This window comes from Lolium perenne, chromosome 1, assembly GCF_019359855.2.
Source record: "Lolium perenne isolate Kyuss_39 chromosome 1, Kyuss_2.0, whole genome shotgun sequence".
Taxonomy (NCBI): Eukaryota; Viridiplantae; Streptophyta; class Magnoliopsida; order Poales; family Poaceae; genus Lolium; species Lolium perenne.
The window spans coordinates 54,341,903-54,363,804 of record NC_067244.2 but is presented as its reverse complement, the minus strand read 5'-3'; the positions used below and the strand labels follow the sequence as shown (position 1 = coordinate 54,363,804).

Here is a 21,902-nt window from a genome sequence, read left to right as displayed (position 1 = left end):
GAGCGATACTGTTGGGCGGTACTAGTAGGGTAGCGGTACTACCGCTCCTGGTACCGGTACTACCGCCTTGGCTGAAACTGCTTTTTCCTCTTTTCCTCTCCAACCATGTTACCTCGCGACACACACGCAAAACCAGAAAACCTAAGAACTACGCTTCAGTCCTCCGATCATAATGTGTTCAGCGAGGACACCGTACGCTTGCAAATCTAGCAATGACAATCTTTGTGCACGGTTAAATTCATTCAAGTGTTGTCATCAAACACACAAAACACGGGATATTGATTTTGCTCTTTCAATCTTGGTATAATGCATTTTTGCGAGAGAGAGGTTTGGTATAAGTGTGGGCAAGCATTGCAAATACACGTACTCCAGGGTGCCGGAGATCAATGACATTGTGGACGGATGGTGGAGAACATAGCAGAAGCGCTTCACAAAGCATGAAAGAAATTGGTTTGATGGCCTTATATTCACTATCGGCTATGCTCTTAAAAAAACAAATGCTGAGGTTTTCAGAAATAGGGAACAATAACACTCGGTGGTCACCCTGACAACGCACATCGTTGGAGAGTTCATCATGATGAAGCAGATGTGGATGGAGGAAAGAGAAGTAGAAGACATTGCACTTTTTCGATAAAGGGAATATATTAATATCAGAAGATACCAATTACACCTAGCCTTTGCAACAACGCAACACCCTAATGGCACTACGGATGCACACTGCCAAAAAAGAGAAAAAGAAAACTAAGAAACAAAAGTCCTGCAACAGTATCCCATGCCTAGCAACATCAATACATCCACCACCAAGACAACACCTGAAATACAGACTCTCCAAAAGCGACGCCTCCAAGAAAGGAACAGTGCACCAACACCGTCGTGGCCCGATCAAAGATCTTAGATTTTCACCCTGAAATAGTCTCCGCTCTCCAAACAATGCCTCCAACAAGGTTATTGTCAGGCACATCCAGTTAATGCCAGACCTTGGATTTTCACCCCGAAAGGTACGATTCCAAATTTCACCCATGCTGCCGCCCCACTATCATACCAGTGTTGTAAAGCCCGGAACACCAAACAAGCCCCTCAACATCGCGAAGATTTGAACCTCCCTTATCTAGTCCTCCAATCGAGAAGAGACTACTTAGAGAGAGTGTAGTCTTTTCTTTCTCTTAGAGTTTCTTGATTCCTTGTGTTTGCACTAGGTGTCAATTCTTGTAAATATAACTCTACCTCCAATAAATTAAGGTTTCGCGTTCTTTCGAAAGAAAATGCACACACATTCTTAAGAAAAATCATGTGCTTTTTCGTGCACCGCAACCAAACTAGGGGTGGAATCGAGCCGAGCCGAGCCGGCTCGAGGCTCGGCTCGAGGAAAATCGAGCCGAGCCAGCCTTGGCTTGCACCAAATGTAAACTTGAAAAGTAGGCTCGAGGCTCGGCTCGGTGGGCTCGCGGCTCGGCTCGGCTGGCTCACGAGCCGTCCACCAAAATCCCCAAAATCACCGAATCGGCGAATCCTCTCCACATCGTATTTGCCTTCGGTCTTCTTCTCTGGTCTCTGCTCTTCTCTGGCCCAGCACCCGCACCGCACCGGCGCCGCCAGCCCGCCACCCGCGCCGCCCCTACCGCCGGCCACCACAGCCTCCATCTCCGTCGACCTCCCATGGATTCCGACCAGCAGGACCAAGGTTAGGACACGCGCCGCGTGGTCGTGCTTGCCTAGGGTTGGCGACGGCTGCCGCCCGCCGGCCGGACCTGGGGCCTCCGCCTGCCGGCTCTCTGCCCGTCGGCCATCCGCCGGCCGGACCTGGAACCTCCGCCTGTTGCCTCTCCTCTTGTCCTCCATCACCATTCACCATCAGACCACCACAGCAGTGGGCACTAGGCACCACCGACGGAGGCAACAAAGGTAAGATTCTTTCCTGTTTTTTCTAGTAAGCTTCCTTGTTGATTTTTGTCATGAATCAGTAGTTGTAGTTGTAGTTTTTATCCATGGTCAATTGAATATATTGTTGGTTCTTGTAGTTGTAGTTACTTTCTGCCATCATGCTATTGTAGATTTATTTATTTTCTGCCATGGTCTTGTACTCTTGTAGTCTTTGAAGATGCAACCTGGAAGGGAGAGTGAAGCATCGCATGCACGTCCGGGGAAGATTGCATCGCAGGGAAAGAGACGCGCATACAACAACGCGATGAATTCGAAGACAGCGGGTCTCCTTGGCATCCATTCAACTAGACCAGGATCGTCGCAACCCGCAGCAGCGACCGAGTCACAGTGGACAGCAGCAACTTCTCCCGTAGTGGTATTTTCCTTTCACTATTTCCAAAATTATTTCTCTGCCTTTGTACATTAAATAGTGCTTCCTCCGTCCCGAAATGATTGTGACTAATCTATGTGCAGCCGGTAGATGAGTCCGATGAGGAAGAAAATTCTTATGACAAGAATGATATCATGTCCGAGGAAGATGGAAGATAAAATCATCTCAATCACTCTAGATAATGCAGCCAACAACGATGTAGCAATCGGAATTTGAAGGCTATGTTTGCTGCTAGAAGCTCCTATTGTTTTGTTCCAAAATATTTTCATGTTCGTTGTTGTGCTCATATTATCAACTTGGTGGTGACCGATGGTACTGCAACCATCACCCATTTGACAACCAATGTGAGAGAATCTGTGAAGTACATAAAGAAGTCGGTATCTCGGTTGTTCAAGTTTGTTGAAATTTGTCGTAATCTTGCAATGACAATTGGTGAGGGGCTGAAACTTGATGTGACCACAAGATGGAATTCAACATACAACGTGTTAAAAACAGCCATTGCCTATAAGGATGCGTTAGATAATGGACGCCCACAAATGCTGAATGGGAATTGTTTGATAGCATTACACCAATACTTGCTCGTTTGGCTGAGGTTTCTACTGCATTCTCTGGCTCTGCATATCCTACTTCCAATATATTCTATCCTCACATTGTCAATGTAAAGATTGCACTTAGAGAGGCATGTGAATCCACCAATCCAAATTTGAAAGCTATGGGGCAGGCAATGATGGACAAATTCAACAAATATTGGGAAGAACCCAATAATGTGATGGTGATTGCTACTATTCTTGACCCAAGATACAAGCTAAAATACATTAAGTGAGGTTTTAAAAGGATCTATGCACATGAGAAAGCTACTGCTGAATATAATTTGATTGATACCGAGTTAGCAAAGCTCTACGAGACCTATGATATGTATCACCGTCATGAGAAAGCTGATAATTATAGATCAGGAGCATCCGCATCTACAACTATGGATAGTTCCTCTTTACCCTCAAATGCTAGCGAGTTTACCTCGTACTTAAGTGAAACTTCTTTGGAGACATCAAAGAATGAGCTTGACAAGTATCTCGATGAGGCGAATGAGAGCTTGCTAAACAAAAGCTTCGATGTGCTATTGTGGTGGAAGCTGAATGCACATAGATACCCTGTTGTGGCAAAGATGGCAAAGAATTTCTTGACTATACCAGCCACTTCCGTGTCTTCGGAGTCAACCTTCAGCACCGGGGGTCGGGTTCTAGATGACTATAGGAGTTCTCTAAAGCCAGCGATGGTGGGGGCATTGGTGTGTGCTTCTAGCTGGATCAAGGGTGCCCACAATGACAACAAAGTTTCATTGGGTGTGGTATAGGTCACAAAGCGTTGGGCGATGGTGGGGGCATTGGTGTGTGCTTCTAACTTGTGACGCTTTTGTTGTTATTGGTATTCAGTTAAACAATGTTATGGATGTATTCATGCTCCATTGTTGCTTATAACTGCGAGATGTTACATGTTTAGCAAAGGTCATGGCAATTTTTTTTATTTCATCGAGCCTTCGAGCCGGCTTGCGAGCTTCATCGAGCGGGCTTGTCGAGCCTCGAGCCTTGAATTGGAGGTTTAGGCTTGGCTTGTCCATCCTTCGAGCCGAGTCGAGCCTGAGCCGAGCCTCGTCGAGTACGAGCCGAGCCTCGAGCCTTGAGCTTTATGTCCACCCCTAAACCAAACTACACTATTTCACAGCCGTGCTATCAATTTCCGTGAGATTGTTGGGTTATATATTGAAATTGATAAAGTTAGTCTTCCTCTTAGCCGCCGTCTCAACCCTAGCCGCCTCCAGTTCATCCTCCTCCATAGATTGGTTCCCCTTCCTCCAGTCGGCTTCGTCGGCGTCGGGAGGAGTGGGGAACCCGATCTATGCGTGGAGTTTCGAATAAAAGTATTGTTTTCATTAGATTATGTTAGGATTTTGGTAGCCGCCTTCTTGTTGGTTTCCCCTCAATGGAGATGGCATCGTCTGCAATAAGTGATCTTCGGCCTTTCGTTCGGCAACGAGATCTTCTTCCCGGCGTCAATGGTGGTGTTGAACAATCACAATTTTCTAGGTATGGGCCTTCGAATCTTGCTTCTCCAGATCGATTTTGGATCTTTTGTCGTTGTTGCCACGAGGAGGATTATCCTCGCAGTTTTTATCCCGGCTGCTACGTCCTCGACAATGGTGATTCGTACTATCGGCTCTCCATCGACGATGACAAAGCTAGTCGGTTATTATTCCCTGACATACTGGTGTTGGTACTCTTGCCGATGTTGTATGACTGCTTTAATGGTTACGTGCGTGCACGCAGCCTTGGCATTGCGACTCAAAAAATTATGGGAGAACTTTCGTCGGTATCTACAGGTCTATGGTTCGTTATCTATTTTTTGGCTGCCTTCAGAAGAGTACAAGATTGTCTTCTGGAAGAAGAAAGAAATTAAAGACCTCGAAGATTTGTTACTATCTTTTAGACTTTATTTTGTAATCGTTGGAGTCAGTTCATGTATCTCTACCATGTACTCCTACTATTTATTGCTATGAATATACGTGATATTGATTGTCAAGAAAAAAAGTTCCGTGAGATTCAATATCCACGTGTTTGGAAATCCGGATAAACAAAGGAGAGCCCGGTTGGCAAAAACGACGCAAAGAGCACGTGAGCCCATCTACCCAGTGACCCTGCAGGCCGGGACCTACCAACAACACAACGCCACAGGCCTCACCCAAACCGTCCATCTCTCGCCTACCCAAATCTCCACCGTCGAGAAGGCCCAAGCCCACACGGCCATCATAAGTACCCCACCACCGCCGCCGATACCTCTCCCTCTCCGTCCCTATCTCCGTCTCGTCGCCGGGCTAGGGTTCTTGCCACGACGCCGCCGCCGACTTCACCGCCGCCGCCGCTCGCTCCGCGGGGTAAGTAGACAATGCCACCTCCGCCTCTCCGCCGTGCGACTCTCCGTCCGTTTCCTCCGCCGCTCGGTTCCTCCCTAATCTACCCAGGGTCTTTGGGTTGCCGCGCGCGTTCTTGCTTGCTTGCGTCCTCGCCCCACGGATTTCGCGTGGTGTTCTCCCGTTCCGCGCGGTCGTGACGGGAGGCCCGGAATTCGCGTGATTTTGTTCGCGAGCTGCGTGTTTTCCGGCTGCAGTTCTGCTGGGTTTGCCGTGATCATGCATGGTAGAGACGACGAAAAAGTTGTTCTTTGTCAGGGGTTTGCGTAGATGGACACTTCCACCTTAGCATTTGGTGGCTTTTTGATAGGTTTGGGGAAGATTCGCGCTAGGGTTTAGGGTATTACGGATTTCGTGCTGTTTGATTGGTGGTTCCACCCCAAACGAAAAGTTGGACAATTCTTCTCCTGGTACGCGACAACAGTCCGTCATTTGAGTTGATATGCTGTTGCGAGGCATGATCTGATCTTCAGTAGCAGTTAATTTTGTGTTATCCGTTAAATTCCAGTTCCCTTTCGTATATACTGCAGGGCGTAGCTTTGTTTGTTTCGATGCAATTCCACTGCCTCCTGTACTGAAATTCCATAGAAGCTTTCATCATAACTGAATAGATAGACTAATGTACAGAGATAATGATGATGCGACAGGTAACGAAAAGTTAGGTGCGTTTGCATGTTCATGTATGTCTCTATCGATCTGTATTTTCGCCCTGAAGAGGTGTGCTCAGTCTGTTCAATGCGAGAGTTTTTTTGACATCAGAGTTAATATGCTGTTGGAAAACATGAAACCGCATTTTCGTAATGAAACTGTTCTGGTATTGACTAGTGTATTCGCCCCCTCCCGGTAAGCTTGGAATAGTTCGTTTGAATGTGAATCTACTGCTGCTTGTATGCAAATTTTGTAATTCATCCCTGTACTGGAGTGACTTTGTGTTATCTGGTGTGTTCCATTCCCTCCAGATATATAGGTAATAGTTCATTATGCGATTACCCTGCCATTTGTGGAATTTTTTATTGAAGTGTCTTGGATGTTATTCTCTGAATATATTGATCAATGTTTATAGGCGCATTTGCATGCTTACATATGTTTATGTTATACAATTTTCTTGGTGCATGCCTTGATGCGCTTAATTTTGTGTTACAGTCCAAGATGGCTCGGTACGATGATCGTTATGGTCGCTATGATGACCGCTACGATCGCTACGACGACCGTTACGATCGCTATGCTGACCGCTACGATCGGTATGATCGCTACGGCGGTAACACAAAATTGTATGTGGGCCATCTTTCTAAGCACACCCGGACCCAGGATGTTGAGCTCCTTTTCGGCAAATATGGGAGGTGAGGAAATTGGATATGAACTTTATCCTTTTGTGCACCTGTTGATTTAACATGTTTTCTTGTGTACCCTGGAAATCATTTACTTGCTGAACCTAGCTTGCTTAAATTTGTACTGCCTTAGTCTCTATATTATTACTGTATATGTATGATAATAGAATATCAAAACCAGTTCTATCAATACATTTTGCTAGGTTACCATATGGAAGAGGTGTAACGTAGCTACATCAATGTTTCATAATGTGATTATTTCTGGTCTTTCGAACATGATTTTACTTCCTTATGATGATTGTTTTAGGAGAAGGGAGTTTCTGGACGGAGGTGCAACAGCACCAAAGCCAGTTTCTGTCGGATGAATGCTGACATTTACGGAGATCTGAGTAAATTATGAGAGCCCAAATACATTTAGGATTAGTTCAAAGTCTGAAACAGTGAACAAGGCCTAGTAGCCTTGGCCTGGCACAACTTCTACTGAATCTTTATGATCTGCAAAGAAACCAAAGTACTACAGTAATGCATTGCTCAGATATAAATAGACAGACATGAAGAATTAGATTTAACATAATTTGTTTTGGTAGCAATGTTATGTTTTTGATAAAAAAAATAAAATATACCAGAAAAGGGTTCATCCATTTTATTTATGAAATTTCAAAATTCTTATTTAGCCACTGAATATTGTTTTAAATTCACGAACCATGTTTCATTGTTGGTTTAACAAAATATTGAAATATTTTGCATACGATTTTTTAATCTTTAGAAGCAATATTTGGAAATTGTGGGAATATTTGTTTGATATAGATGATAGAAGATATTTCAAGAAAAAAATATTCCATCCTAAAGAATTTTATATGTAACGCGTCAGTTTCATATATACCGTGCTACAACTTTTGATGGCTATGGAACAAAGAAGGTATATGATGGTTACTACAGCCTAGGCTTATTCAGTAGCAGATTCCCTCACACCCCTAACTAGGTACATGCCCCTAAAATCAATCCAATGGCAGCTGTCCTTGGTGCAGCTGGTCCTAAATTCAGTAAAATATTACCGATATTTTACTGTTTATTGACTTGCCTGTGGGTAGAGACTAGCAATTTGAAAGGCCCATTTTGCAAGTTTCTATAATTTATTTTTTATGCTCCCTCTAAAAAGGGTTTTCACGAAGGTTGTGTCATGAATGCATATTATCGTGTCATGATGTCAAGCTTGTAAGGTGTTGCCAACCTGCCATCACATGTTGACAAACCTTTAGAGTTTTGACTTGGATAATCTTGTTGAAGGTATTGAGGGGCTATTAACCAACCTCTGTGTCCATGGTGGGAGGGAGTGCCTTTGGTGGAAATTGGTGTCTGTTGCTTCAAAGTTCACAGAAGATTTTGGCGCTTCTTTTGAAAAAATCTGTTGTCTATTTTAAGAGTAGATGTTTAGTTTGACTGACAAGTGGTGACTGGTGATGCATTTTTGTTACTTACATTTCTCTGTCAATCATTTCCAGAGTGCGATATGTGGACCTGAAGTATGATTATGGCTTTGTTGTAAGTATAACTTACACCTCTGGTTTCCATGTTCTTTCCCTGGAATGTCAGGCTAATTGTCTACTTCATTAGATAGTTCATACTAAGCCCGCCCCTATTGTTGTATTTGTTGGATCTTGTTGCAGGAGTTCAGCGATCCCCAAGATGCTGATGATGCAAGGTATGGGCTTGATGGCCGAGAGATTGATGGGAGCCGCATCATTGTTGAGTTTGCAAAAGGGGTAAGCTCTTACTGTTTATCAATGTTCTTTACTACTGTACCATTTGCCCAAATGCTATTTAGCCATGTTCCTGCTCCATCACTATAGATTCTTTCAGTACAGGCTAGGATGTGCTATTTCCTTGTTGGTTCCACCTTTGCTGTATTTTTTGCTGTTGCTGTCTTTCCAACTTCAGTTGATATAAGCTTGCGTTGATTTTCTAGACCCCGCGTGGTCCAGGAGGTTCCCGTGAATACACGGGCAGAGGACCCCCTCCTGGGTCTGGCCGCTGCTTTAACTGTGGGATTGAGGGGCACTGGGCTCGTGACTGTAATGCTGGCGACTGGAAAAACAAGTGCTACCGCTGTGGAGAAAAGGGTCATATAGAAAGAGACTGCAAGAACAGTCCTAGGAATCTCAAGTAACTCCTTGCGTCCTTTAGTGAGCTTCCTTGTGATGTCACCTTTTTATTAGTGCACATTTAATTTGTAGTGTTTGTAAATACAGAAGGGGAAGAAGCTACTCACGTTCCCCATCACCTCACCGTGAAAGGAGCCGAAGCAGGAGTTACAGCAGGGGCCGTAAGAGTTACAGGTATGAAGTATGATGTGTCACATTGATTTGAACTCTGTTACGATGATAACTTTGGGGTGCCTGCAATTTTTCTGTGCTTAATTATGTTTAGTTATGTCAAGGACGAATATGTCTTGTACACTAATCTATCTTGTTAGCATTAGGACTGGATGTATGAAATACTATTATGAGGATTGTCTCGCTAGAGATTTGGTTAATTGCAACAGGTTTACCTTTCAGCCAGAAGTAGTTGTACACCTCAGGTAGTCTTATCTATTGATGCCTGCTACTGCCTATGTTGTTGATGTAATTATACGTGATTAGTGAAGTATAGCAAACAAGTTTCTGGTTATGCGTAGCTGGATGTTGTCAGTCCTTGGTTAGGAGTCCCATAATTTGATGGATGTTACTGGCATGTATAGAAATTAATTGACAGCTGCAGAAAATTGATCCATGAGTCTTCTCAGTAACTTTCTATAACATGTGCAAGTCATGGTTTTTCATTCCTCCATGTTGAGTTGCTTTTTCTAATATACTACTGTATTATATTACTAATCAACTTTGTGGTTTTCTTATCAACAGTCGTTCACCTTCTCCAAGGAGGAATGGCCGTGAGGAAATGGTTTCTCCAGGGAGGGATGGCCGCGGTGTTGGTCGTCAGGAAAGGCGGCCAAGAAGCTCCAGCTACAGCCCTAGGAGTGCCTCACCTTCGGGTAACAACCGCAGCCCAGTACCAAATGGCAAGAGCCACCCACCAAGGGAGCAAGCTGAAGCAAATGGTTCATATCACAGTCCAAGAGGAAACAGCCAGAGTCCAGCCCGCGACAATCACCCAGCCACCAATGGCCGGAGCCCCAGCCCCTAGCCATGATGGCAAACGCTGCACTCCAGCCTGAACTTGAAATATTGTTGCTGTGTCTCTTGGAGCAAACTCTCCTGAATGTTGTTAGACCATGTCGGGGCATGAAACTTCATGTTTGCGGAATTTTGTTGCGCCTTATGCCGGCTTGTGTTTACCAGACAATGTTTTTGTGACAGTAACAATGTTATTATCTAGACTGAACTATCTTTCATGATTTTTCTTGTGTGTTATGGTTTTTACTGGTGTCACTCATTCAGGAATCAGGATCTATGGTGAAAAATTGTGCTCCAAGCAGCTCATTTAACACGTTGAATGACATATTGAAGGGGAACAAAAGAATAGCAACTTCTAACAGCTTTGCCAATTCGTTCAAAGAGGGCTTAATTGAATTCAGAACTTGTACAGTTGTTCATCAGGTACAAACAATACATGTAACATCTCTTTTCTCTAGCTCAATATGCTTTTATCAACTTCGTCAACTGTCAAAAAGAAAAAGGAAAAACAATTCAGCCCAGTTCACCTTCCTTCAGTGTTGATCAGCTGCGAGAAGGCATCGTTTGTCGACATCTGAGAGTAATCGATGTTGATGTGGCTTTCGTCCGCGGTGCCGATCTCCAAGGCGCCCACCCTCCTGGCGTCCGTAGGGAGCTCAGATATCTGGTTCATGCTGTCGATATTGGAGATGTCAGGGCCGGCCTCCTGCAGCTGAAGCACAAACTCCAGATTCCACAGGACATCTCCCATACTCGGGCGGTCCACGCCGTACTCCGCCAGGCATTTCTCCACTGTCTCGCCGTACTTCCTCAGCGATTCGGGCCTGATCGTCCCGGCGATCCGCTGGTCCACGATCTGGCCGAGCTCTCCCCTCTTCTGCCACTTTGTAGCCCATTCTGCGAGGTTGATCATGTCTCTCGGAAGCGATGGGTCAATGACCGGCCTCGCGCAGATCACCTCCAGCAGAACCACGCCGAAGGAGTACACGTCCGACTTGTCGGTCAGCTTCTGCCTCCGGTAGTACTCGGGGTCCAGGTACCCGAAACTCCCCTTCACCGCCGTGCTCACATGCGTCTGGTCCAGTTCAGGCCCCATCTTCGACAGACCGAAATCAGAGACCTTGGCCATGAGGTTCTCGTCGAGGAGGATGTTGGCCGACTTGACGTCGCGGTGGATGATCGACTTCGCGAAGCCGGTGTGCAGGTAGTGTAGCCCCCGTGCAGCCCCAATGCAGATCTCCACCCTCTTCTTCCAGCTGAGAGAAGGCATCTCGCTGCCGTACAGGTGGCCCTTCAGGGTGCCTTTCTCCATGTACTCATACACCAGGATCATCTCGCTCTGCTCGTCGCAGTACCCGATGAGCGACACCAAGTGACGGTGCCGCAGCCCTGACAGCAGCTCGATCTCCGTCTGGAACTCCTTGATCCCTTGGTGGGACTTGTGGTTGCCCCGCTTCACCGCGACTTTGGTGCTGTCCTGCAGAACTGCCCTGTATACCTTCCCAAAGCCGCCGACTCCGATGACCATCTGCTCATCAAAGTTACTTGTCGCTGCTTGCAGCAAGGCGAACGGGATTCGGTAGCTCGCGTCACTGTTAGTCCCAGATGTAAGAGTGGTCCGGCTGGTTGTCCGGGTGCCTACGCTGAGGAAGCTAAGACCGTTGAGGTTGAGTGGTGACCAAACACTTGAAGGTCGACTTGTCGGTGCTGGCCGTGGCTTCTTCTTCGTGTTCCTCTTTCTTCTCAGGACACAGCAGAGTATAGCAACAACTATAGCAGCACCAACACATCCAAGGACAGTGCCCAATATGATAGGCAATTTGCTCTTTGGCGTTGTTGGCTTCACAACCTCAACAGTTCCAGTGCTGATGTTCATCTTCATGATCTCCAGCCCGTTCAAGATGGCATCTAGCGTCACATTAGGCAAGCTGGAAGGCCCAACGCTGACACTTAGCTTACCAGAAGGATCACTTGATTTCAAGACAAAATCCGTGTAGTACGGCACAGCCAAGGCACCAAAGCCTTTATCCGAGAGATCAAGATCCTGGGTCGCTGACCAGCCGTCCACATAGACATCGAAGTAGAGGGAATACGTTGCCTTGCTCACTATGTCGCAGAAGTGGAACCTGACCAGATAACTCGAACGGGCGTCGACATTGAATTGCCATGTCATGTTGGATGCAGAGCTGCTTCTATTCTGCGCAACCAACTGCCTTGCGGTGTTGTACACGCTGTCCGGTGCATCCTCCTCGGTGGCTGTTCCTTTCTTGTAATTCAGCTTTGCTTGGGAAGTAACCAGCTGAGTGGTGGTGGAGTTGAGGAAAAAGTCCTGGTCAGTATCCCAAGAACGCCAGAGAGTGTCGTTGTCAGCGGTCACCTTGCCTCCACCCACATTAATCCTGTGGAACGTCTGAAATGGCTGTGCTGCGAGGCCGATATACTGGCCTGAAGGATTCACGGTTTGCGCCGAATCACCTATCAGATCATCAGGAACAGATATGACTTCAATGGCGTTGACGAAAGACGCGTTGCTCCCCAGTGGCACAAATGTGAGGATCAGCATATCCTCAGTGATATCCAGCGAGTATTCCCTGATGGTCGGCGAGTTACCGCTCGGCGGAGTGAAGTTGTCGAGCAGGACGGTATCCTGCGTCGACACCTTGAACTTGGCCGCGGCAAGATCGTAGCTCTGGTATCTGAAACCGAAGAAGTGTAGCCTGACAAAATGCCGGCCACGGCTCCTCATCCTGAAGGAGTAGGACGATGGCACGCTGAATATCCTTGCAGTCTGATACAGCGTGGCACCGTCGGAACCTGGGGTCCAGCCACTTGCGGCGATGCTCTGCTTGGATGTCAGTATTGTTGAGCCGGAATTGTCGGCCACGAAGACTCTCTGGCCGACGGTGGCGTCGGACGTGGAGCCGCAGTTGATGAGGTAGTTGTCAGCAGGGGTGAATTCAGCATTGCAGGTGGTACCAAGGAGAAGAACCCAGATGATGCTCCCAAGAAGGGCCAGAGCCATCTTTGGGTCAGTAGTGGTGCCACCCATGATGAATCCAAATGGGAATTGGGGCTACAAGGATAGAACATGCATGGATTGCACACAAAGATTCAGCCAGCAAGTCAGCCAGTGCTAGCAAAAGGGGGAGCTACAAGCCTACAACAGTTGAAGAGGCTGGTATGGATGATGAAATTCTTGCAGAGGCGAAGGCGTGCAATCCATCAACACTGAGGCCATTTCAGGAATTTGGGGAACAACATATCTGTAAGCAAGAGGCTCGATATTTCTGTGTCGCCGGCAGGGCAGGAGGGGAAACCACTGCAAGATACTAGGAACAGAAACCTTCCTTATCAGGCAAGGAAGGAATGACCAAACGAAGAACACGTCACCGTCCACCAAGACTCCAAGAGCTGGATCTGCAGGATAGGTCCATAAGAACACGGTCAGCATCGACCTTTCTTCTCCAACATGCATGCAGGAATCAGAACAAAATCGGTCGAGTAAAATGAATCAACCCAGCAATTCCCCAACTGGGACGAGGAGGGGTTACCTTTGCAGCTTCGCCTGGATTCTCCCCTCTGCTCAAATCAACAACCTCGCCGGAATTTACACCGGAAACTTGAACCGGGCGGCCGGGGAAGGCCGGCGAGCAAGAAACAGAGCCTCCACCTCTCTCTCTACAGAAGCCAAGAACAAGACGGAGCGCAAAGCGGGGAAGCAAACAAAAGGCACCGCAGCCCTTTTGAGCTAAGCTGCCAAACTGAAATCGGATGCTTGGCTGGGCACGCGGTGATCCGAGATAGAGACCTGCGGTCCTGGAGTGACGCTGATGGCTCGAGGTTGGCGAGAATTTCAGCTGAAAGACGGTCTGGGGGAAGAACGGGTCTTGTGAGAACGGCGGCAGGCAGGCAGGCTTGGAAGTTTTCTGAGATAGGAGCGGGTCATTAACTATGGGTGGACCCGCAATGCAGAGAGACAGGCAGGTTGGTGAGGAGATGCATTGAAGAGGTAGGATGAGTAGGTGAGCTGGGTATGCCACAGCCCACAGTCTTGTCAGCTCAGTGAAGCTCTGCTCCAAATGGCAGCAGCCAAAGCTCGATGAACGCGGTTTGCTTTTTGAAAACGCGGCTTATGTCTAAAACACATGCTTTGAGCGGATTGATTGATTCAAAGCCGTGCTCCACCAAAAATATATGAACCCTGTGTCCCTGTCTTTTAGAATTTATTTTGTAATTGTTAAAGTTTCGTTCATGTATCTCTACCATGTACTAACTCTCTTCGATTCATATTATTTGCAACTAGTAGATTTACATACAACTATAATATATCTACATACATCTATACTAGTGGCAACTAATATGGATCGGGGGAAATATTTGTTACTACCTAAGTATATTTATATTTGTCTAAATTTAAATATATGTAAACAATATTTAGCGTATAGATATATCTAAATTTAGATGATGAAATACTCCCCCCCCCCCCCCCAATCCATATTAGTTGATGCTAAAAGGGATGTATGTACAACTAAAATGTGTCTAGATAGATCTATATTGACGTTAAATAATATGAATTGGAGGTGTACTATAAATATATGTGATACTGGTTGTTAAAAAAAAGAATACATCACGATTGCTCTCTTTCCTTTCCTTTCGCTTTGTATAAAAATAGCACTTTAGTCTACTCAAGAGTAAATCGAGTGCACACGGCACCTAACAAAAATGATTAAAAGATGCTGAGAGAAAAGGAACGTACCAAATGGAACATGTAAAAGGAAGAGCCGGCCGTGACACAAGTGTTTTAATTGGAAATTGAGAAAACAACAAAGAGTAAGCTGGAGATTGATGTACAGCTAAAGAAACAGCAAAGGTGGGTGTGGATGAGATCAAACGGGGAGCAAACGCGTCGACGTCATCTAAGTTGGCAGAGGAGATAAGCATATGAGCTATGAATTCAGATGAGCTATGATATGTTGACAGATGTGGACATATCACGTATGCAACTATAAGCGTGAGGAGGACTGCGTCAACAAAGCGGGTGGACCGGGAGGAGAACGGATAATTTCTTTAGGCATTTGCTATAATACATTGATACAAGATAATATCTTTGACATGCTGGGGGAGAGAGATGAGTTAGATAAAAAAAAACAATCGAGGGTTTCATCCCTCGTGGGCGACACGGCTGTCATTGTGTGATCGACGAGTATGCCATAGAGGTGGAACATCATAATGTCGATGTTTTGGGGCATGACACACCACATGTATGCAGCATGTGACTCCGTGAGTTGTATGTCCGACACATACCAACGATTATCCAAAGTAATATAACATGTGTGGAAAACGATTGATAAAGTATCTCTATCCGAAAATCTTCGATGCCCAATAATTACAATCGATAAGCATACAAAGGTATACCACACTAAGTCTAGTGAAAATCTAGCATATAAACACGTCCCGCTATCCTTCTCTTAAAGGCGTGCCCATGGAATTGGGATGATGAAAAGACTTACGAGAGTGTAAAATTTATAGCGGAGGCAACTCCATGTACCTAAGAAATGATTGTACGGAAATTTATTTCAGCTCCCGGGTGCGTATGCTCTCTCAACTAAAAAATTATATTTCAAAATGTCGAAAAATTTAGACAAAATTTTTTACATGTACATCTTCATAATATACGTGGGTTCGTCAAGTTTCACGAAAAACCAATATTTTGTGTGGTCTATATAAAAAATAGAAAGTTTATCTTGTGAAAATCATTATTTTTAGCACTAGATTTTGTCTTTTTACACACGTCACACGATAAGTCGATTTTTTATGAAACGACTTTGTGAGCATGTAGCACGTGAAGATGTACGTGCGCACTTTTAGTTTCATTTTTTCTAAAATTTAAAATATATGTAAGATGCATTTCGAAACATAGAGAGCATATGGACCCATGTTCCAAAACACCGCTCCCATGATGAAAGAACATCTCTCATATTATGTTTTGTGTGTTTGATGTCAATGTATGTGATACACTAATGTTTGTTTAAGTGGTACAGGTTTTATCTATAGATACATATATATGTGTGATGGATGTGGTTAGTTGTGTCAAAAGGAAGCTGAACAGGATCACCAGGCCGGATAATCCGGGCCGGATATTTCCAAAATATCCGGGGCCCATTTTTCGGCTAAGGACTTGAGGAATTGTGGCTCAGTATGCTTTTGGATAGGGGCCGAACATTTGCCCGGATATTTGGCCGGATATTTGCCCGGTTTTGTCCCAGGGCTGGATTATTCGGGCCGGATATTTCCAAAATATCCGGCCCCCTCGAAATTGGCCAAGGACCTGAAGAAAAGCAGTTCTGGACAGGGGCCGGACATTTGGCCGGATATTTGCCAGGTTTTGTCCCTGAGGCCGGATTTTCCGGGGGGGGGGGGGGGGGATTATCCGGCCCTTACTTAGGACGGATTATCCGGCCCCCCGGAAGCCCCAACGGCTGGATTTTGGAGAGGGGTATTTATACCCCTTCTTCTACCTTGCTCCTTGCTCAATCATTGCACAAAATTCTGCCAAGTCTCACCTCCATTAGAGCCACCTCAAGAACACAAGATTTGCAAGATCTCCTTCCTCCCCCAACCAAAGCTCTTGATCTTTGGAGATTCGAAGGAGAAGACACCGATCTACATCCTCACCGAAGCGATTTACATTTCCCCCTCATTTGTTTGAGGGATCTCTTGCTAGTGTTCCTATTTGGTTCCCTAGTTGATTGTTGTTGACGTGTTGTTGTTAATTGTTGTATTGTTACAGATTTGGGAGCCTCCAATTTGGTTGTAGATGTGTGCCCCAAGAACCTTGTAAAGGCCTGATGACCCACAAGTATAGGGGGTGTATCGTAGTATCTTCGATAAGTAAGAATGTCGATCCCAACGAGGAGCAGAAGGTGTTGACAAGCAGTTTCGATGAAGGATTCACTGTAAATGCTCACAGACAAGTATTCAGGGGGTTTTGATGTAACAGATGAATAAAGTGCGAGTAAGTAAAGTGCGAGAGTAACAATTGCAGCGAGTGGCCCAATCCTTTTTAGCACAAAGGACAAGCCGGTTTGTTTACTTATGATGACCAAACGTTCTCGAGGACACACGGGATTTTAGTCTAGTGCTTTCGCTACATACGGCTAATTAATCTTCATTGTTTTGATAAGTGTTGTGTGGGTGAACCTGTGCTAATGTACCGCCCTTCCTAGGACTAATACATACTTGTGATTATACCCCTTGCAAGCATCCGCAACTACAAGAAAGTAATTAAGATAAATCTAACCACAGCCTTAAACTCTGAGATCCTGCTATCCCTCCTGCATCGATATACCAACGGGGGCTTAGGTTTCTGTCACTCCGGCAACCCCGCAATTGGCAAACGAGTACAAGATGCATTCCCCTAGGCCCATAAAGGTGAAGTGTCGTGTAGTCGACGTTCACACGACACCACTAGAAGAATAACACCACAACTTAAATATCATAACATTGAATATTACTCAACCATACTTCACTACTAACATTTAGACTTCACCCATGTCCTCAAGAACTAAACGAACTACTCACCAGACATCATATGGAACATGATCAGAGGTGATATGATGATGAATAACAATCTGAACATAAATCTTTGTTCAACAGTTTCACTCAATAGCATCAATAACAAGTAGAAATCAATACCGGGAGAGTTTCCCCTATCAAACAATCAAGATCAAACCCAAATTGCTACGGCGGTGACGATGTCCAGCGGTGGAGACGGCGGTGATGATGGTGGATATGATGATGATGGTGATGGAGATGATGTCCAACTCGATGGCGGTGACGATGGCGTCGATTTCCCCCTCCCGGAGGGAATTTCCCCGGCGGATCCCAGCCCGCCGGAGAGCTCTTTTCTCTCTGGTGTTCTCCGCCTCGCAGAGGCGGCTGTAACTCTTCGCCAGGTACCCTCTGGAGCTTAGGTCTTCGGGACGAAGGATTTCGCGAAGAAAAGGAGGCGAGAGGGGCTGTGGGCCCCCCTCCTCACTGGGCGGCGCGGCCAGGCCCTGGGCCGCGCCGGCCTATGGGGTGGGCCCACCTCGGGTCCCCTCAGCTCCCCCTTCTGGCTCCCTTCGTCATCTGGAAAAATAGGATTTTTGGTATAATTTCCGTCAACTGTTGATCTTCCGAAATATTGCATTCTGACGGTGCTTTTTCCAGCAGAATCCTGGCTCCGGTGCTCGATCCGCCAATAATCTTGAAACATGCAAAATAGATGAAATAACATAAGTATTATGTTCAAATATGAAATATATCAATGAATAACAGTAAATTATGATATAAAATAGTGATGCAAATTGGACGTATCAAGGCCCGGTTTCCGCCTCGAGGAAATCCCTTAGTGGAAGTGGGCTAGGCCTTCGTGGCGTTGCTCACAGGAGATCTGAGTGAAGCCTTCGTGGCTGTTGGTTTGGCTTTCGTAGCAACCACACTCCTCCAAACGTAGACGTACCTTCTTGCAAAGGAAGGGAACTACGGGAATCATCTCCGTGTCATCGCGTGCTCCACTCTCGGTTACCTCTATCCTATTCTATCTCTTATATTGCGTAGCTATATCTTGCTTAGTTGATTACCTTGTCATATAGGTAAATTCACTTAGTTGCATATCTAGAGAATTTACCTTTGTGTCAAGCCTAAATTGAAAAAGAACTAAAAATTGGTTAGCACCTATTCACCCCCCCCCCCTCTAGGTGCGGCATAAGATCCTTTCAATTGGTATCAGAGCCTCGACTCTTATTTCGGGCTTAACCGCCTAAGAGTATGCCGGGCGAAGAACCTATGGAAGGGGACGCTAAGATGGTCACCATGGATGATATCAATTCGTTGAGGTCATCCATGGAAGCTCAAATGGAAGGCATGAGAAAGATGATTTCCGAGCTTTTGACTCCGCCCCCTCCCGTGGCTCCCACCAAAGAGGTTAATGTCACGGATGCGTTAGAAGAGGGAAATGTTTCGGTATTACCCTCCTCTATGAAACCCGTGAATGGTGATAACTTAAACACTATCACATCCCCCATTGCATCTCCTAGGGGAACTAGTGGAGGTGAGAGCTACAATCGAGTACCTCCACCTTTTCTATCTCCCGATATACCGGTTCCCCATCCTCATATAAACATTCGGGGCGACCCACCTAAGTTTTCCGTTAATGATTTCGATACTTGGCAATTTGAGTTTAGCTCTCATGTTCGCAGTTCCTCCAATGAACTTTGGAGAATCATCGTGGGAGGCTTCAAGCCTTACAACCCCGACAAATTGACTAGAAGAGAAGCGGTTGATAGTCAACTCGACAACACCGCCTTGCACATGATTCAAACTAGTGTGGGGACAAAGGAGTTGACTCGTGTTCGGCATTTCACCACCGCCAAGGATGCTTGGGATGGTTTGGCCGCTAGTTGCATTGAAAGTGAGAGCACAAGAAGGAACAAGTATAATGCTCTTCGGAATAAAGCCGAAGGATTCATGAGGCTACCGGATGAAGATCATGAAGTCATGTATGGAAGACTTCTCACCGTTGCCGATTGACGAGGGATCACCTCGGCAATGCCTACGTATTGTAGACTAGGGTTTCGGGAGAGAGCGACGATGGAGATTCCGGGAGCGAGATTAGGCACACGACGTACCCAGCTTCGGGTCCCCTCGGTGGAGGATCCCTACGTGCTGCTAGCAATCCAGTATATGATCATAGATGTGTTTACAGGGTGCCGCCGTAGCGGAGCTATGTTGTCTATATTCTGTCTATCTGTTGTCCTCCTTATTTCGGGTGCCCTGGCTAGCTTTATATATGCAACCAACCTAGGGTTTTACAAGAGTCCTAGTCGACTACTTCTTTGGGTTGCCTTGTTGGGCCTTCTCCATATTGGGTCTCCTCCATATTGGGCCGAGCTAGGTATACTAATAATGGGTACCCGAAGGGTATGCCCATGTCAGTAGCCCCCGAGTTTATAGGGAAGTCAAAGACTTGCGTAGAAACTCCAAGCATAATCATCTCCGGAGTCGAAGAAAATACAAGGCGAGGTCCATGTCATAGATCATGTGTAGCGTAGATGATGTTGACGATTCTTGAAATTATCGGGTGCGCGGCAGCGCTCCCGATGGGAGTAGCCCCCGAGTCTATGGGCAAGTGCTTGCACTTGGTCATAGACTCAAGTTGTACTACTCGATAAAGAACTTAACTATATTTCTGGAGGATTTGATGAAATCCATGTGCTCCCGATGGGAGTAGGCTCCACTCGAGTCGTAGAATCGAGTTGAGTCTACAAACCTTGATTGTCATAGATGCTGTCGAAGTTATTTTTCTATCGGGTGCGCGACCAGCGCTCCCGATGGGAGTAGCCCCCGAGGCTACAGCCAAGTGTTTGCACTTGGGTGTAGGCTCAACTTGCTTGTAATCGACTCCACAATTTTTCCTATTTCTTATCGGGAGGGTGAACAATACTCTCGATAAGAGTAGCCCCCGAGCCTATGAGCAGGTGCTTGCACCTAGGCATAGGCTCAAGTTGTACTACTCGATAAACAACTTGGCGCAACCCCTCTTTTTATCGACTCCAGACCGTTGCAATTTTTATTTGACATCCATATCTATATTGTACATGGATAATGGTAATTGGGGCTAGTTCATCTGACGGATCAGGTACTAGTTAACTGCTCTAGTGGCAATCCGCAAAAACCTACTTCAAGATCACGTCCCTGGACATGATCTCGGGATACTGGTGTTAACTCGACAGGTGCCGCTTAAGGTCTTACCATTCTGTCGAGTCCCAGTCATATTTTATCGGGTACCTAACGCGTCCGTTAGGTTTTTTCTTCGTATCTGTTGATACGGATAAAAGTAGCAAACCGACGTCAGAGACGGCGCCACGCCACACATAACGGATCTGGGGTCTTACCTTCGCAAAGTTTTGCAGCATTCAGAAATTGTTCGCAACTTTGGCGTTCTGAGAATATATTGTCGAGTGCCTTGTTCGGCTGATGCAATGACCCATTTTGCGGGTTCTTCTATATTTTTCTCGGGCGTGATGAGACAGCCGAATATATTGGGTTCTTCTATATTGTCGTCAGGCACATCGCCGACGCTCTTGCTCAGAACAAATGACGAGTCAATGGACCCGAAGATTTGTCCATCCTCTTTTTTTCTCCTCCTTTTTTTTGGTCCCTCCTTGAGGACAATTTCGTCGGGACCTCCTTGAGGATAATTTCGTCGGGACCTCCTTGAGGACAATTTCGTCGAGTTCTCCCTGCAGACAATTTCGTCGGGTTCTCTCTTATATACTTTGAAATTTGCTTTCTCCTGCACAAATAAACAAACTTTTCCTATCTTTCCCTTGACTCTCTTTTTCGCATGCGGTGTCAAATGCTCAGATTCGATGATATGTAAAGTGAATATATGCCGCGCAGCCCCCAAGTGTCAGGTGCGACGAAAGTAAACGATAATCAACTTTGTGCAAAATAAAAGAACACTTAGCTTTTTGGACACGACGAAGTCGATGCATTATGAAGTCTTCGAGTGTAGATAAGAAATCTAGCCAAAGTAGAAACCACCAAATAGCAAAAGTGGATGCCGCGAAATTGTTGATGAAGAAATAGCCGAGCCCCCAAGCGTTGCTGAGGTGATGTCATGATTGTTGTGTCGCAGTCGTGACCCGAGGCAAAATCGTTGTCGAGCCTCCGAGCGTTTAGGCGTGACGTCGAAATAATTTGATGGAGTCGCGGCGTCATATTTGGTGAAGCCATTTAAGATGAAGCCATAGACAATAATATACGAAGATGAATCCCAGATGAAGTATTTGAGATGAATCCATTACGCCATTAAATATAAAGCATATATTGAAGATAAATCCGTCGATATCATAGAGGATGAATCCATTGGCCCGAAGAATCCAGTAATAATCATAGAAGATGAATCCGTTGATATCATAGAGGATGAATCCATTGACCCGAAGAATCCAGTAATAACCATAGAAGATGAGTCCCTTGATATTATAGAGGATGAATCCATTGACCCGAAGAAAATAAATCCAGTAATACCGTAGAAGATGAATCATTGACCCGAAAACACATCGGGTAATATTGTATAGGAGTAA

General features: G+C 45.8%; 2 protein-coding genes and 1 pseudogene across 2 annotated transcripts; 2 read left to right on the top strand and 1 right to left on the bottom strand.

Moving 5' to 3' along the window:
• The first annotated feature begins 2,458 nt into the window (after positions 1-2,458).
• LOC139837903 (zinc finger BED domain-containing protein RICESLEEPER 2-like) lies at positions 2,459-3,202 on the top strand (annotated as a pseudogene).
• Positions 3,203-5,120: 1,918 nt separating this feature from the next.
• LOC127292520 (uncharacterized) lies at positions 5,121-10,000 on the top strand. Its single transcript, XM_051321939.2, has 7 exons — positions 5,121-5,237; positions 6,417-6,613; positions 8,104-8,143; positions 8,269-8,364; positions 8,568-8,764; positions 8,851-8,937; positions 9,499-10,000. Exons 2-7 carry the CDS (start codon positions 6,423-6,425, stop codon positions 9,779-9,781), a joined length of 894 nt encoding a protein of 297 aa, XP_051177899.1. The 5' UTR covers positions 5,121-5,237; positions 6,417-6,422; the 3' UTR covers positions 9,782-10,000.
• A 142-nt stretch (positions 10,001-10,142) lies between these two features.
• On the bottom strand, positions 10,143-13,667 carry LOC127292512 (receptor-like protein kinase HERK 1). The gene is made up of 2 exons (XM_051321933.2): positions 13,323-13,667; positions 10,143-13,188 (listed from the first exon to the last, which is right to left on the bottom strand). Exon 2 carries the CDS (start codon positions 12,818-12,820, stop codon positions 10,295-10,297), a length of 2,526 nt encoding a protein of 841 aa, XP_051177893.1. The 5' UTR covers positions 12,821-13,188; positions 13,323-13,667; the 3' UTR covers positions 10,143-10,294.
• Positions 13,668-21,902: the final 8,235 nt, after the last annotated feature.

Excerpts from the sequence above, each read along its gene's own strand:
- LOC127292512 (XM_051321933.2), bottom strand. The coding sequence starts at position 12,820 with ATGGGTGGCACCACTACTGACCCAAAGATGGCTCTGGCCCTTCTTGGG.
- LOC127292520 (XM_051321939.2), top strand. The coding sequence starts at position 6,423 with ATGGCTCGGTACGATGATCGTTATGGTCGCTATGATGACCGCTACGAT. Across the intron at positions 8,144-8,268 it reads AGTATGATTATGGCTTTGTT|GAGTTCAGCGATCCCCAAGA; the intron begins GTAAGTATAACT and ends ATCTTGTTGCAG. Across the intron at positions 8,938-9,498 it reads AGGGGCCGTAAGAGTTACAG|TCGTTCACCTTCTCCAAGGA; the intron begins GTATGAAGTATG and ends TCTTATCAACAG.